Here is a 16,460-nt window from a genome sequence, read left to right as displayed (position 1 = left end):
GGTAATGTACACATTGCATTTTCTATGAGCTGTACATTGCTTTGGAGTACAGAGTCTGCTAAATTAATACATTTAAATGGGATTTGAACCCATGACCCTTGGGTCCAAAGGCAGCAGCTATAACCACTACACTAGCAGCTATCCATTTTGGAAAAAAATTAATTGCACCATTTAGTACAGAGGGATTGCGGTGGCACAGCAGGTTTGGCTGGGTCCTGCTCTCTGGTGGGTCTGGGGTTCAAGTCCTGCTTGGGGTGCCTTGTGATGGACTGGCATCCCGTCCTGGGTGTGTCTCTTCCCCCTGCGGTGCTGGGTTAGGCTTTGGTTCGCCGCAACCCTGCTTGGGACAAGTGGTTTCACTGTGTGTGTGTGTGTGTGTTTAGCACAGCAAACCAAACAATGTCAAAAACACACGTTGTCTTTGTGTCGATATTTACAGGTGTACTGTAGTTACTGTCAATTCCTTCGATATGTAGCAAAGCATTTTGTGAGCAGAAATAAATATGAGATTACTGTGACTAAGAATAGTGGACTTGCCACTCAACTGTCAGGCAAATTTTATTACTTCAAAAAAAAAGAAAAAAAAAAACAGTTCCTCCTACATTCTGCCTGCAGTAAGAGCTCAGCACACAAGCCAGGACACCCAGCTGGCCTTCATTGTCAAAGTCTAGCACAGCACCAGCGCTACCTGCTGTGCCATCGTGGCGCCATTTTTATTAATAAATAATTATTATTGCTGATATAACAGTGACGCACCAGTCCCCGTTTAGGGTTAGAAAACAACCGTTAATCCCTCTCAACGCAATTCCCCGCATCCCCCAAAAAAACTTAAGCCGTTTTCTTCAAATTGCCATGAGGCACTGGGGTTCAGGGCGGTGACCCACTCGCAGTCCTACAAACACACACTTATCCTTCCAGAGAGTGGAAGAAAACGCCTTAAATTTAGGACTGACTGAGAAGAAAGGGCTGCAGGTTTGACCGCCCGTCGCTGACGAGCACAAAGTTTCAAGCCGAGAGACACGCCACGCGCCGCCACGCGCCAAAAACGGCCTCGCCCGGTCGCCATTTTGAGTGCGTGGATCAGCGGCCTCCATTACCTTGTTTTACTGCTCTTTAACGCAGTGTCCCTCTGTAGGGTGGTCCTGCTGCTGTCTTACAATTTTGTAAATTCTCAACACGCCAATGTCTTAGCGACAGCAGGGGGGTCCGCTGTAAATGTAAATTGCGATAAATTTGTTCACCCATTGCGTGCCAAGCCCAAGCCGCGGTAACTCGGAAAAGAGCCGCAGTGTCTGTGGTTAATAAAGTATAAAGTATAAATTGCGCGGGACGCACATCTCACTTCAGAAAAGATGAGACAACTAGTATTTCCGCTTATCAAAATTAATAAATGTAATCCAAATTCTCCCGTGTACAGCATACTGAAGTACAATCGGTTCTTCCGGCTCTCACTTCCTACGATGTGAACCGATGAATAAAACTCTTTACTGGACGAAAAGCTAAATTAACTGAATGTGCTCCACAATAAAAGTTTCAATAAAATTGTACATACTTTATTAAAACTGGTGTGTATGTGTGTGTCGTAAAGTCAGAAAAATGTACTGCACTGTACTTACCGGTCCGTTTCACACACAAAGTGGCGCTGTTGCACAAAAGAGGACTGACGTCTCGACGGCGCTCAGCGAACGAAAACTGAAAATAATTATCTGTTAAAAATGAAGAAGCTCAGACTACATTTTAATCTTGTTTATCTGGTAGAATAAAATTAAGGATTGTTTTCTCCCTCTTGATAAAAATTTCATTGCTGTTTACTCCCCAGCCCTTTGGACAATCCAAATAAAATATATATCCTCATGCATAAAAACACAAATCTGCTACATTTCTGACCCGTTGTCACTGAAGAATTAATAAAAATACTTTAATTCCAGTGCATGTTTTGCGATTTCACTGCTTCAGGAAACGGATCGTTTACATTGCAACGGCAAGCTGTTCTCTATAGAATCTGTACTCGGTTTAACTTTGACATTAATTTTGAATGACCATCATCAGCCGTTATTCAGAAGTGGTACAAGTACGGGCTTATTATAATTTCTCTTAAGACTGGTGTGCAGAAATAGTCAATTCGAACAAGAAGCTCTTATTTCCTTTGCTAGTGGAAGTAGTGGGGAAAAAAAAAAACATAATTATTTGTCATTATTTCGAGATTTGGCAGACATTCTTATCAAGGCTGACTTGGACAAGGGCAACCTGACATAAGAGTGAGCACTTAAGCTGGCGAATTAATGTCTCCAGAAGAATATGCTAGAAGGATAACAGAGTCCCGTGGTGTACATGAGGAGCGGTTCCTTTTTTACTTGTCAGGTGGAAAAAACAAACCTCCTAATGACCTGACACTACATCTCAGAGGAACAGAGAAGATAATGAGCGTCACTGGCGACTAACGGTCATTATTTGCGCACTGCTGAGACTTGATGTGCTCCTAAAAACACGGTACTAATGATGTGTACTGAAGGGTAAATAAAACCTGGCGATGAAGGTGACACGAACATCTGTCTGCAGCACTTTCACGCAAGGCCATGTTCCCGGTCCATGTGCTACACTGTTATTCCGGTAATGAAGGCCTTTCAATATGTTTGAACTTCTGACAAATTTTCACTCCGTTGAACCGATGCCTTCGTCCAAGGTAAGAGTCTACCACAGAATGGTAGACAAACAACTTTACCATGGTTTTACCCATGTATAGTATTCTGTCATGTATGCGTGCTACATTTGTACATCACACGGTGAAATTCTTGCCTTTCCCAGAGACTGTAAAATTTTAAAAGAGAAACAGTAAATAACACCATTATTCAATAAAATACTGATACATCATAAATTGTATAGAGAAACACACACCGGGTCATGTGTTTCTGTGCAGCTGTCAGTTGAGTAACCTTATGGCATGTGGGTAGAACAGCAGGGTACGATTGTTTGCATATCAATACAGGGTAAGTATATTGGTCAAGGGCAATACAGTGGGAGAGAGTTGAACCTGGGACCTTCAGACTGCACACAGACATCCCTAACCACTATGCTACCTGCTGCCTCAAATTCTCTTGCTCCACTTTGCAAAGTGGACTCAAGTCAGCTGAAGGTAGTATGTCTAGCGTATGATTTCAAAATGAAACAACATGTGCTCAGCTCCTGCCAGGCAGAACATCTGGCTGCCCAGCAAACTGGCCAGTAGAGAGTGCAGTAGAGGCAGGGTCTTCTCCTTTAGGGACCCAGCATTGAATCCAGCACCTTCTCTACTCTTGAGCAAGGTACCTACTTTGCATTGCACCATTTAAAGAAATACCCTGCTGTATACACAGGTAAATCACTGTAAGTAGCTTAGTCTATAAACCTTTTATAAGTTTCCCTAAATTAATCAATGAACGGCTCATGTTAAACGCCTTTTAGGGATCGTAGTGAGGGAACTGTCGTCATGATGTACTCTCTGCCAGAAGAGACCATTCGGAGTTTGGCAGAAGTGGCACATTTACTGACCTCATTCTTCTGCAGTGTTTATCTTCTGCGTCCCCAGAACAAGAGATACGACTGCAGTCTAAAACTTTATTTCTTAAATGCAGTTAAACAGGACGTTTCAAGGCATGAGAGTCGAACACCGGTAGCCGAGACGGCGTCTTTCGAAAGAATGGAGTCCTTGTTCGACGTATGTTCCATCCTGAACCCATCGTCTGACGGTACACTTATTGTATGTGTTGTGTATCATGTAATATGTATTGCTCAGTTGTACCTGCTGACGTTGTTGAACGTTTAAGTTGCTTGAAATGCGTGACAGATAATGACTCGGTGCGGAAGGTCCGCGATTTAGAAGAGCATATTAAGAATTTGATTTCTATCCGAGAAATGGAGAGTTGGCTGGACTCAGTGTGTCCCGATGCCTCCGTAGTGTCGAACTCGGCATCGACACTTACAGGCCCCAGTACAGCTACTGAGAAGCTGGGTGCCCCGGAGCGCTCTCACAGCGACTGGGTTACTGTTTGGAGTAAGTTGAATAAAGCAAAGCCTAAGGCACGGGTTCTCCCCGTCCAAACCCAAATAGATATTCGGCTGTAAGCAGTTAACCCAATAATAATGTAATGGCGCTGAGGGGAGTTATAATAGCTCCATGTAAATAGTTGATATTAGTGTTCATGTATGTACATAGTTGTGTGTGTGCCATTCTGTTTATGCTCATTGGTTAAGAGGGGAATTCTGGGGGGTTCTGGGGGTGGCCCTTTAACCATGGGGCGCGGTAGGGGGGCTGGGAGTGATCCAGGGGGATTCTCCAGTGTTTGGTACCATTGTACTGTCTGAAGCGTCTTTGTTAAGACTGCTGTCAAAGACATGTATGTGGTCAATAAAGAGCATGTTCCTCTTACCCTGATTCTTGAGCAGGTTTCTAGTAGCTCCATAAGGGGACGCTACAATAAAAATGTGCTTAGGAGATTTAGCTATCTGAAATGTTAAGGTTCGGGGACCTGGGAATCAAAGTGTAAAGCTGAAGCGTTTCCCACGCATGCATGTGTCTGACGTGGAGGCTCGTGTCAGTTTCCTGGCTGATAATGCCGTGTTGACTATGATGGTGCATATTGGTGATAATGATATTCGTTACCAGCAGTCTGAGGTGTCAAAGAGGCGCTTATTTTTATGCATAATACAGCCAGAAAGAAATTTCATAATCTAATAGTGTCTGGTCCTTCACCTAGGCTCTTCATGGGGGACATAGTCTACAGTAGACTGGTGTCCTTTAACAGGTGGTTAGAGACGTTGTGCTGCATATCATTTGTTACTAACTGGGATTATTTCTGGGAAAGGCCCAGGTTTTTCACGCGTGATGGTGTACACCTCAGCTGGAGGGGTTCGTTTGTTCTGTCCCAGAACTTGGCCTGCAAGCTGCAAGACTGACTCATCCATCATGGGTTCCTTGGGTCGTCTCCTTTAGCAGCTGTGTGTATTGATGGGTCTGTTACTCGTTCTGGTACCAGTAGTCGTTTCTCATGTGACGGGGTTTCTTGTGTCCTGTCCAGTGTGGGCCTCAAAACTTTAAGTAAAAGCATTAAGTAAAGCCAAAACATACAAACCATTATAAGGCCACGGTGTTTAACTAGATTTAGTGACAGACAGACACACACATACAAGCACATGCTGAACAGCTTGTCCCATATAGGGTCGCAGCCTAACTCGGCAACTCGAGGCGTAAGGCTGGAGGGGGAGGGGACACACCCAGGACGGGACGCCAGTCCATCGCAAGGCACCCCAAGCAGGACTTGAAGCCCAGACCCACTGGAGAGCAGGACCCGGTCCAACCCACTGCGCCACCACGCCATGATGGGAATGCTTGCACCAGAAACCTAAAATACGTTAAAACAGACATACTTATCACCAAGGCAAGACTGTAATTCAATTCACACACACACACACACATTTCCTGAACCGCTTGTCCCATATGGGGTTGCGGGGAACCGGAGCCTACCCGGCAACACAGGGCGTAAGGCCGGAGGGGGAGGGGACACACCCAGGACGGGACGCCAGTCCGCCGCAAGGCACCCCCAGCGGGACTCGAACCCCAGACCCACCGGAGAGCAGGACCCGGTCCAACCCACTGCGCCACCTGCGCCCCCCTAATTCAATTCAATTCAATTCAATTTATTTTTATAGAGCACTCTTCTCACGCAGTGACACAGAGCTCTTTAACACAGGCATAAAGCAAGAAAAACAGATACAAAGAAAGAAGACGGTCGACTAAAATGGCTACCATAATGAAGAACTTATTATAGAGCTATAAGTATACCTACTACTGGCCACCGGGGAAAGGAACAAAACCTCCCAACTGAAAGTTGAGGGAGAAAGAAAGAAAGAAAAAAAAAAAAGACCTCTGGGAGGTCCACGGGCCAGTGGTTGCCCACCCCTCCTGAGCATTCTAGAAAGTAACAATTCAATTGTAAGCCAGTGTTTAACAAGTAATTATAATGTTGGGAAATGGCATCTTGGATCCCCAGCTCGGCATGGAACGTCTCAATCGTCATGGCTCCGTAATACAAAATGCTGTCTGTTAAATATTCATTCACTAACAAGTAAAGCCGTTCTAGTAAACGACTTAATTTTAAGTTACAAGTCTGATCTATTCTTTCTTGCTGAAACCTGGCTCGATGAGTCCGATACGATTCCGGTAATAGAAGCCGCTCCGGACGGATATTGATTATTTCCATAATAAAATTAATCTGGTTCTGTACGCCGTGGAGGTGGAGTCGGCGTTCTTTTCTGTGCTCTGCCTAAGCACAGTAACACAGGTCGTTACAATATCATAATATATTTTGAAAATTTCAGTTTGGTTTCCGCACTGGTCACAATACCGAAACGGCTCTCACACATGTTGCTAATGATATTCTCATCTCTTCTGAAGCTGGTCAGATCTCTATTCTTATGTTACTGGACTTGAGTGCTGCATTCAATACTGTAGACCATGGTATCCTACTGAGTAGACTTGAAAACCTGTTTGGACTAAGGGGTACTGTTCTGAAGTGGTTTGACTCGTATTTAGCTAACCGTGAACAATTTGTTCTAAAATCTGATGACGCCCCTGAATCTCAACTACGGTTCAGTATGGTGTGCCTCAGGGCTCTGTGTTGGGTCCATCATTGTTCTCACTCTATATGTTACCATTTGGTAACATTATTCGCAAACACAATGTGAATTTCCATTCGTATGCCGATGACACACAGCTATATGCACTGTTTAAGCCTGATGATCTATCATATGTGGTGTCTTTAGCTAATTGTTTTACCAGTAGAAAATTATGGATGAGTAAAAATTTCTCTCTAAATGCTAGTAAAACAGAGGTACTAGTGGTGGGTAGTGATGCCAACGCTCTTGACATAATCACGCCAATCTTTACAACAAATGGTATTAGCTCCAAGCATACAGATTGTGTCAAGGATTTGGGTGTCCTGTCAGATTGGAAGCTGTCATTTGTATCTCAAGTAAATGCTTTGACTAAGCCGTGCTTCCTTCCGTTGAGAAACATAGCTAAATTACGGCGATTCCTATGTATACAGGATGCTGAGAAACTGGTTCATGCTTTTGTTTCAAGCAGGATGGGATATTGTAATGCTTTATTACCGGGTTTTTCATATCAAACTGTATCCAGGCTACAGTTGGTACAAAATGCCGCTGTGAGAATTGTCACTAGAACTAGGAAGTACGACCATATAACACCAGTACTTAAATCGTTACATTGGCTCCCGGTCAAATTTAGAGTTGATTATAAAATCCTACTTTTGACCAATAAGGCAGTATATGGCATTGCTCCAGTTTACCTTTATGAGATGATTCTTATATCCCAGGACAATATCTTCATTCATTGGATACTGGTTACCTTAAAGTACCTGTGATCAATAAGACCTCAGTAGAAGGTCACACCTTTAATTATAGAGCACCTAAACTGTGGAATACTCTACCAGTTACTGTCAGAAATGCCCTGTCTGTTTCTGTTTTCAAATCCAGATTAAAGACTTACATTTCAAGGTGGAATGCCTGAGTAAACATGTAATTCCACTTGCCTGTGTTTGGTTTTACCTTTATACAAATGCAAATTAAATTGACTTAAGTTACAAATAACTATTCTTTTTTCTTGTTGAGCATTTTCTCGCTACATAAGACTTGAGGAGGCTGGCGGTGACAGACGAATCCCATGATGGACAAGATGTACCATGCTGAGCTGGGGATTCAAGATACAGAAACACTATCATTACTTGCCAACTGGCTTAGAATTGTTAATCTAGAATGCTTAGGAGGGGTAGGCAACCACTGGCCCTTTGACCTCCAGAGGTTTTTTCCTCAGTTTTTTAGTTGGGAGTTTTTGTTCCTTTCCTCCATGGCCAGTAGGCATACTTAAAGCTCTATAAAAGTACTATATTAGGGTAGTCAGTAGTCAACTGTCTTTATCTGATTTGTTTTTGCTTTATGCCTGTGTTAATGCGCTCTGCCTCACTGCATGAGAAGAGCGCTCTATAAAAATAAATTGAATGAGACACGAGTTAACTTGAAGGTTAAAGAGGCCGACCAAGTGGAGCCGGATTTGTGTGTTCTGAGAGAGCGTTCCGGTGCATCCTTAAGGAACAACTATTGCAGTACACTTCTGATTCTCACGATCACACAGATTCAATGGTGGTCAATTTATTCATGCAAAAAAAAAAAAAAAAAAAAAAAAAAAAAAAAAAAAGTCTCCTTGGAGTTCTTACAGCTGTGTAGACAGGTAATTTACAACAATGGCCTCCCTCCTTCCCCCAGAACCACTGAATCCATTCCAGTACTCTGTCAATCTCATTTGCTTACCTAAACTGACAGCTTCCTGAATAAGATGTTACTTTTATGTATGTTCATTTTTCAGTATGAATATCGCTTCTAGTGGAAGCCCCTTCAGTAATGTGCATCAGCAAAAATGGTAGCAGATTAAGCTGTTTTCACACAATCCCAGGTGTCATCAGGAAAAGTGAGAGGAGAGGAAAAGGAAAAAAAAAAAAAAAAAAAAAAACACAAACTCATTTAGTTTGATTTTTATTTATTGCAATTAAGATGTACAAAGTATTGGTAATCTTAAATGTTAAAATGTTAGAAAAAAAGCATATCTGTGACAACTAACAGGACAGTATATCAAAACATTACCGTTTCAACCAAGCAGGCAGATTATATCTAGCCCAGTGGGAGAGACAAAAAATACTTTAAATCGTTGTCAATAAAGCTTCTCTTCAAAAGGTATATAAAAGATAGAAATGTACAGACTAAAAAAAGGAATTAAAATGACAAATTTTAAAAGATTAAAACGGAAGATTAACATGCAGTTTAACTTACAAGCAAAAAAAAAAAGGAAAAGTCTAAACCTGAAAATAAATATTTGTCTCCATATTAATTTGTCATTAATGTTCCACTCAATTTCTCATTAGAGTACTGATTATTTACAGGCTAGGAAACAGTGTGAACATGGGTCCGAGTTATGCAATTCACCACGTATCTTACTGTATTGAAGGGTCACTAGTCACAGGAAGAGGAAAACTTTGGTGACAAAAACAGGTGAAAGAAAGGACTCGAAGTGTTGGAATAAGCAGAGACGCAACTCAGTGTTTTGCTGTAGACTCCCCAAGCTACAGTACTCAAGCTACAGTATCACACCCCATGAGCTATGTATATGTACACGTCAATGAACACACGCGCACAAACACGTTATTTGGTTGACAAACATCAAGTTATGTGAAATCAAGCACTAACCCCTTTCCTGCTTTTTTGCCCTGTTACACCGCAAGGTAACAGGCAGAGGATGTTTTCTTTGACACCTACAGCTTTTTGAGTGCTGTACAGCTAAAACAGTACAGAGTTTTAACAAGTAGTTAGATTGGTACCATTTGGAATTTTAAAAACAAAACCCAGTCCACCTTGCCATTTAAAAACATTTTCACATGCATTGCTCTTTTTTCAAAAGTAATTTTATACACTGGAATATTACAGGATTTTAAAAATAATATATTTCCAAAACTTAGTCACATGGCATATCGACTCATATAAAACATATGTGAGAAGCGTCACGTGAGTGCTGACTGGGAAAACCTGAAATGTGAGAACTCTCCAAAGCAGAACCCCGAAGCACTCAACCACAAAACTATTATAGTAATATAGTAATTCACAGACTGTCAAAACACTGATTCACTTTTTAGTGTTCATGTTTACATTCAAGTCATCCTTCCCTTGTGCCAAACACTACATTCGTACAGGACCAGTAAATGCATACGGCAGAAGTGCAGAGGAAAGTAGCTTCTCTTAGATGCTGCTACCTACATACAGTTTGCTGCATAAGGCGTGAGCGTGGAAGTAGGGGGTCCTCCTATTGCCACTCAGAGTTTGAGCCCCACAGTGGTCTAAGCCAGATGCCCAATGGGACTGAGGCTCACTTCAGTATCTTATGAACAAATACCCCCCAATATCTGTGTCTCCACTGTACCTTCATGATTCACAATGGCTGTATCAAGTGTGTTGGGGGAGGGTGTGAAAGTGGAATTCCCAAATTATGGTGGTTACACCAATAACTTCGGTCAACAGGGGGAAAAAAAAAAAAAAAGTTTGCAAAAAGTGGTCTGTCAACAAATGAAAAACTCCACATGCATAGAGGTATCAGGTTGGACTCAGAAAGGTCACTTAGTATTGACACTTTCCCATCCTAAGAAAAATTGTTTAATCCATAAATTGCTACATCTTCATCTGAGCAATATCATCATATACACAACACAAATCAGTTTTAATGTGGGTCCCACCATGTTTAAAACCCAAGGGGGGGGGGGGGGGGGGTGAAGAGTAGAATCATCTTCCTAGAAAAGATGAGAAGTGAGCCATCTGAAAATGGTTACAAGGAGAATCTGGCCAGTGCGCTTACTTTTAGGTGGACAGCATAGAAGAGCCTCCCCACTGTAAATTGCGTGTGGACATTCCCACCCCTCTTTGGCTGAGGAGTGCAAGCACTCGACACATCTAATGGAATGGTGGCAGTAAGAGCATTGACTGCTGAAAACGAAAATGAGACCAATGGAATATTTACAGAATATATATATTTTTATAAATAGTGGCTATATAGACATTATCAGCTTCTACTACTCCTACTAAGGTACATTACATCTATCCTTCTAGTTACCCTTGTGTCAATCAGTAGGCCATTATGGCTTAAAAGAGGACTGATTCAGAAGTAAAAGTCAACAGTTACTCTAAGGCAACAATCTTATTCCATTCTGAGATTACACCAGACCAATTTAAAAAATTTTAAGGTTTGTTTTTGGTTCAAATGCATTTCTTTTAGCAGCACTGATGTCCCTTCAACTGCAAGATGACTCACACCAATAGTCCTTTGCACATGAATAGTTGCAATGAGGCCGACTCCAACCCAACTGCAGCCATATTTGGAACGGTGATTTTGCCTAGTCATGTTCTTACCGGCAGCTCTGTAAGCACATACTGAAAGAAATTAACATTGAGAAATCTTGAATAACTGCAGTGGATCACCATGTGTGATGTAAGCAAAGGGATTTGCTTTCACTGATGTATTTACAGCTTGGAGGAAGACTGAAAAACAGAAAACTGAATGGAAAAAATTAAATAGACCAGAACCTTTTATGCAAAAAAGTTTTAAACTTTCACCAATTTCTTGAAGTCCACTCTCAAATCTTCAGTAAAACTAGATTTTTACATTCAGAATGACATCAAATTTTATCAACTTCTCTACTTTTTTTTATACATTTGATTGGGAAGAGAGCTTAATTTAGTCAATTCACATGGAAGGCACATCCATAAGGCTACAAAAGGTGCTGCAAAGCATTCTGCATGGTTTCTCTCAGCAGAGGTAAAGTAAAACTGGTGATTATTGCTGCTTCAAAAAACAAGTTATGAGTAAGTAAATGAGGACCAACAAAAAAAGAGGGGGGGGGGTGTTTTTCTTTTTTCAATCTGTATCAAGATTGAAAACAAAAAACCAGGAGCAAATCGATGTAACCAAGGTACAGAAGGCCCTCCAGTCTCATGTGCCTCTACCAGGAGACCTGACCAGCAAAGCAAGACAGTACCCCTTGCATCATCAACGCACCTTATCTCACTTGCTTTATCATTATTGTCATCATCAGTTGCTGAAGGTTTAACCTCATAATTTGCAGTCTGGTGCTGAGGTTTGTGCAATGGTCCAGCTGGTTGTGACCGCCCTAGGAGTAGAAGGTGAGCACACTTTGGTGATTGCCACGCACCAGGAGAATCGGGGGGAGGTCCTTTGACAGGGTCTCGAACCAGGACATGTAGAGGGCACTGGACACCGCCCCCTTCCTGGCCAGAGGCATGCTCCTATTGGACAAGAGCACAACAGTCAATCGGGTGTTTTACATCTACCTACTACACTGGGAAATGAAAGATGCAACTATGTAATGGCTCCTACACAGTGCAGAACAAGCCATTTCCTAGACAGAGGTCACATTCCCCGATAAACTGGAACAAAACAGTTTCTTGATCACTCATCTGAAAATTGGCAGAGGATCAAAGCAGAGAGTCTCAAAAAACAATTTCACACTTCAAAATTGAGTCATGACCAGTTGCATGGCATTTGGAAAAGTGCAGCATGACAAACTAGGGCCAGTAACCCTCCTGATAATGTATCAGCAGATGGACACTAATAAGATGGAATCTGAAAAACTCTAGTCTGAATTGTAATGAGCGAATTGGATGTGCAGAACCAGGTGGGGAAAATTGATAAGTGGAAACAGTGAGAGGTCCTCCAAGCTCAGGGAGGAAGCAGAGGGCAGAGCCGTGAACTATCATACAGCTGGTCATTGCCGCTCCTGTGTGAGAACACCAGTCTGCTTTGCAATCCACACTGGACAATACTAAATACTAGTAAATTTGTTCAGTGAAAACTTATCAAAAGCAACACTTTAGCCAGGTATTTCACTTTACAACTCAGGTGAATTGGGGAGGTGGAGGAGTGGTTAGAGGTGCTGCCTTGCAGTTGAAGGACACAAGTTCAAATCCCACCACCTGCTATAGTGCCTTCAGTAAGTTACTTGCCTTAAACTGATACAGTAGGAGTTAGCCAGCTGTGTATAAATGGGTAAATCACCAAGTGTCTAAAGTTGCTGTGGACAGAGGTGTCAGCAAGATCAATTGACTAAGGAGAAGCACTCAACCCAAGGATACAAGAGGCACTTATTGTGGCTTGCAATGACAGCCTTCGTTTTGTTTGTCCTGGATATTGTGTTTCCTTAACCATTGCCCTTTTCCTGCTACCAAATCATACCACACTGTAGCACTCTGTGGGCAACTGACAGCTTATCACAGTTGAGTGTTGAGTTGAACCTGCTAATAAAACAGCCTCAGCTGCACGACCAAAGACGAGCTACTTACATGACAATGAGGTTTGCTGTGCTAGAGTGCTCCTTCAGCAGCTCATTCAGTCGAATCTGCCGATTAGTCTGAAACACAGCACACAAGGGTCTTAGCATTGTATGAAAAGGTGGAGAATCCACCAACTCCTGTGTCTGATGGTGAACGCTGTTTTAGTGTTTTTCTCAGCTGTGTGCACACAGCTTCTTCCTTTCCAACCCTAGTCACGTAAGCGCAGCTCCCAGCTGCAGGAAACACTGCGAGTATAGCATCTTGTTTCTACTATGACAGTCCTTAATTTTTACCACCCTTTGTTCTTCCTTTCTTCTGTCACATCCATAAAAATCCAAAATTTCATCACTGTGTAAGTCAAATCTTTTCACAGACATATATAGTCTCCCTGTACAATATACAATACTCTGTATTGCCCTGTTACTGATACATTGGTAATGCTCTATTGGCTCTTGTTGGTGGTTAACAGCCTGTAGTATGTGATTGGGTTGTGTGTGGACTGGCATCCCAGCCATGGTGTACCCTGCCTCTTTACCTTCTGCTTTTGGCATGCTAAAGTGATCAGGATTTGTCTGTTCTGAGTTTTATGTACCTACTCGTGCGATGAACATCAATGCATAAAGTGGAAAGAAAAACTAAGTTTACTTAATCACATGTCTGCAACTGTCTTTTTCTTCTAAGGTAATACACAAATTGTATTTTCTCTTAGATGTATGTCGCTTTGGAGAAAAGTATGTTAAATAAATAAATGTAAATGCTTTTGGGCTTGGCTCTGGAACACCATGACCTTACACAGGACGAGTAACTGATGGAAATTTAATATGCAAGTGAAAAGGGTGCTCAGGTGTCAGTCAGCTAACCACAAAGCTGTGTGCTTGCGTGTGTATCAGCACGCTTAGGGACGGACTCCAGCTAGGCCCAAACCTTGGCCTTGTATAGCTCCAGCTCATTATCTGTGATCCTCCACGGCTCATCGGCTTTCAGCTTCTCGGCTGCCTCCTGTTCCATATCATCTTCCCTCAGCTTATATGGCTCAATCATCTCCTCGAAAGCTGCCACACTGGATGGGGGTAAGAGGACAACAGGGTATGGGTGTCAGTGTCTCCCATAGACTCCCACTTTCCATTATGAATCATACTGTATGTCAAAATACATCCTCACAAAAAATTACAAAATTATCCAGAGAAATGTACATTTTCCTTAAATTATCGATAGTAACTATTTGTAAACCCACATACTAGGACACAGTATGACAAGGAACAGCAATAACAATGACCATGTATTGCTAACTGAAAGGCACATATTGCTAAAAGGTCTTTATAAAAGTGGCAAGATTAAGTGAGAGTCTTTCAAAATACTTCATTTCATGACTCCTGTTCAGGAAGAAAGAAAAGATGACTTCCTTTAAGCACGTCAATAACTGCAGAGAAGTTTACTTTCAAGTCCAAAGCTGCCCAAGCCTTACTTTTTTTTCTTTGGCTTTGTGTTGATATCCCCAAGGACAGTGATGTCGGAGAAATCTATCCTGAACTTGCTGAGCAGGGTCGCCATGCTGCATGGGAACAAGAGAGCAGATGCCTCAGCGCAGTCAAAAAGCACACTGAAGCGGTTACAGGTCTGACTGCACTCAATAGCATACTCAACATTAAGGAGAACTTACAAAGTGGATTACAAACTGGTCATGCGATCATTTAAAAAGTGCCCTTTCACATGCCGTATTTGAAAGACACAATTCGCACTCGTTTTCCTAGACAACACAGGACAACGATATAGGCTAAAATCACTTGTGAAGAGAGTTCACTTGATTTCAGTAACAGTTAACTCAGAGGCTTTACTGATTTTATGGATTGAGTGAAGATGAGAAAACTAAAGATTTTTGTAGTACATTTGCTTTTGCATTGGCTACAGTCAGAAGAAAGGTGGGAAGGGGTCAAATAAAACAATGGGAGAGCACCGATGAACCAAAATGAGAGTTGGCTGAGGGTGATTTGCGTTTTTGCCAGGGGAGATGCGTACGTTGCACCCCTCCCCTGTTGGCAGTCAGATAAAAGGCCATATGCTGGCATGGTGCTAATTTTATCCAACAGAAGCAGCAACGGGCAACCATAGAGGACATTTGGCAACATTAGTGCCAGAGACAATGCAGTTGTATGCATCTCTAAAGCCAGCTCTGAAAATACAGTCCAATGGGTTTGTCATTTTTGTGAAAAGCATTTTGTGTTATATGTAATGGGGCTTTATCCAGTAGGGCCATAACCCAGACTCGGCAGGGCTTTTGGAAGCTCAAGGAATAAGCAATTGGGCGATTGCTTAAATGGCATGAGTTTTCTATTGGACACTCAATATGGCAAGAGCATACCTTCAAGAAGGTCTTTCTACATATTCTGCAAGGACTGAGCAAACCTTCTGCTTTGAGACTTTCTGTAGCACTGCTTGCTTGAGGTCTCACAAAGGCCAAACACAGCAAAATAAATCAGCACTTGCAATACAATGTAATATGTTACTTTGTCAGTTTACATAGGTGGCTCTAGTTCAAAACTCATTTTCCAGAGGATGTAACTTGATTTGGCAAACATTTCTCATAGGGCATATGAAATGCAAAGAATACATGAGAAGTTTTTTTTTGCCTGTGCTTATACAGTCCTCTTGCAGAAGAAATGTTAACCATCTGGCATTTGATCAGTGTTTTGGTGAGTAAGCACTGGTGGTGGTGGGGGGCAGGATTTCTGTGATGATCACTCACGCTCTGCGGTCATGGTCAATCCTGTTAATCTTCCCACCAATGAATACACGGATCTTACACTCCTTCCACCTCTTCTTGTTGGTGAGGAGGTATGGGATCAACAGGGTCAAGCCTGTCAAGACCAGAGAAAACAATGCAAATCAGTCACCATTTTATTAATCTTACAAAATCTACTGATGTAAGCTCAAACCAACAAAATTCAAGGCTCTATACTCTACTACTCACACTGCTATGTTGTGTTGAATAGCTGTGCCAAAAGGGGTACAGGCTAGATTTACAACAAACTTAGCCTATTTTCCAGGTCTTTAAGTTTCTCCATTGGCACTGTGGGTACCTTGCTGTACAAGGTCATTTTGTTGTGTTTAGTGTAATCCAATTAAGTGATCTGATCTGAGAGGGACAAAAACCTAAAGCACCAGAAGCTCTCCAGGAAGATTGCAGCCAGCACCTACTGCATATTATAGCAGGGTGAGATTTCTTTAGCTGTTACCTACCGCCATCATCGAACAGCCACCACACATCCACAGTGCCCTTGCCCTGCTTCTTCTGGAACTGCTGGCTGGCCTCCAGAAGCTTCTGGTCTGCCATGTTCAGTGGCAAGGTGGGGCTCTTATCTGTAGGATGTAGAGATGCATACACACGTACAAAAAACGTCAGTGGAAAGAACACAAACCTTCAGTCACGCAACACGGTGAAGGCAAGCCTGAGGGCTCTTCCACTCCTTATAATGGCTACTGGACAAACTGACACCGAGTTGCTAGGTGTTTGATCTGGAAGTCTC

At 42.3% G+C, this 16,460-nt stretch overlaps 1 protein-coding gene across 2 annotated transcripts in view; it reads right to left on the bottom strand.

Annotated features, from left to right (window-relative positions):
• Window positions 1–8,904: 8,904 nt before the first annotated feature.
• The window catches only part of slc12a2 (solute carrier family 12 member 2), a 56,958-nt gene continuing 49,402 nt past the window's right edge, over window positions 8,905–16,460 (bottom strand). For both annotated transcript variants that reach the window (XM_018744787.2, XM_018744788.2), the window contains 6 exons: window positions 16,174–16,293; window positions 15,680–15,791; window positions 14,402–14,488; window positions 13,861–13,996; window positions 12,946–13,013; window positions 8,905–11,892 (listed from right to left, as the gene is read on the bottom strand). In XM_018744787.2, coding sequence (XP_018600303.2) covers window positions 11,757–11,892; window positions 12,946–13,013; window positions 13,861–13,996; window positions 14,402–14,488; window positions 15,680–15,791; window positions 16,174–16,293 — 659 coding nt within the window. In that variant the 3' untranslated portion in view covers window positions 8,905–11,756. The remainder of the gene's footprint in view (window positions 11,893–12,945; window positions 13,014–13,860; window positions 13,997–14,401; window positions 14,489–15,679; window positions 15,792–16,173; window positions 16,294–16,460) is intronic.

Source organism: Scleropages formosus, chromosome 6, assembly GCF_900964775.1.
Source record: "Scleropages formosus chromosome 6, fSclFor1.1, whole genome shotgun sequence".
Taxonomy (NCBI): Eukaryota; Metazoa; Chordata; class Actinopteri; order Osteoglossiformes; family Osteoglossidae; genus Scleropages; species Scleropages formosus.
The sequence above is the reverse complement of the archived record's forward strand: the minus strand, read 5'-3'. Positions and strand labels throughout refer to the sequence as shown.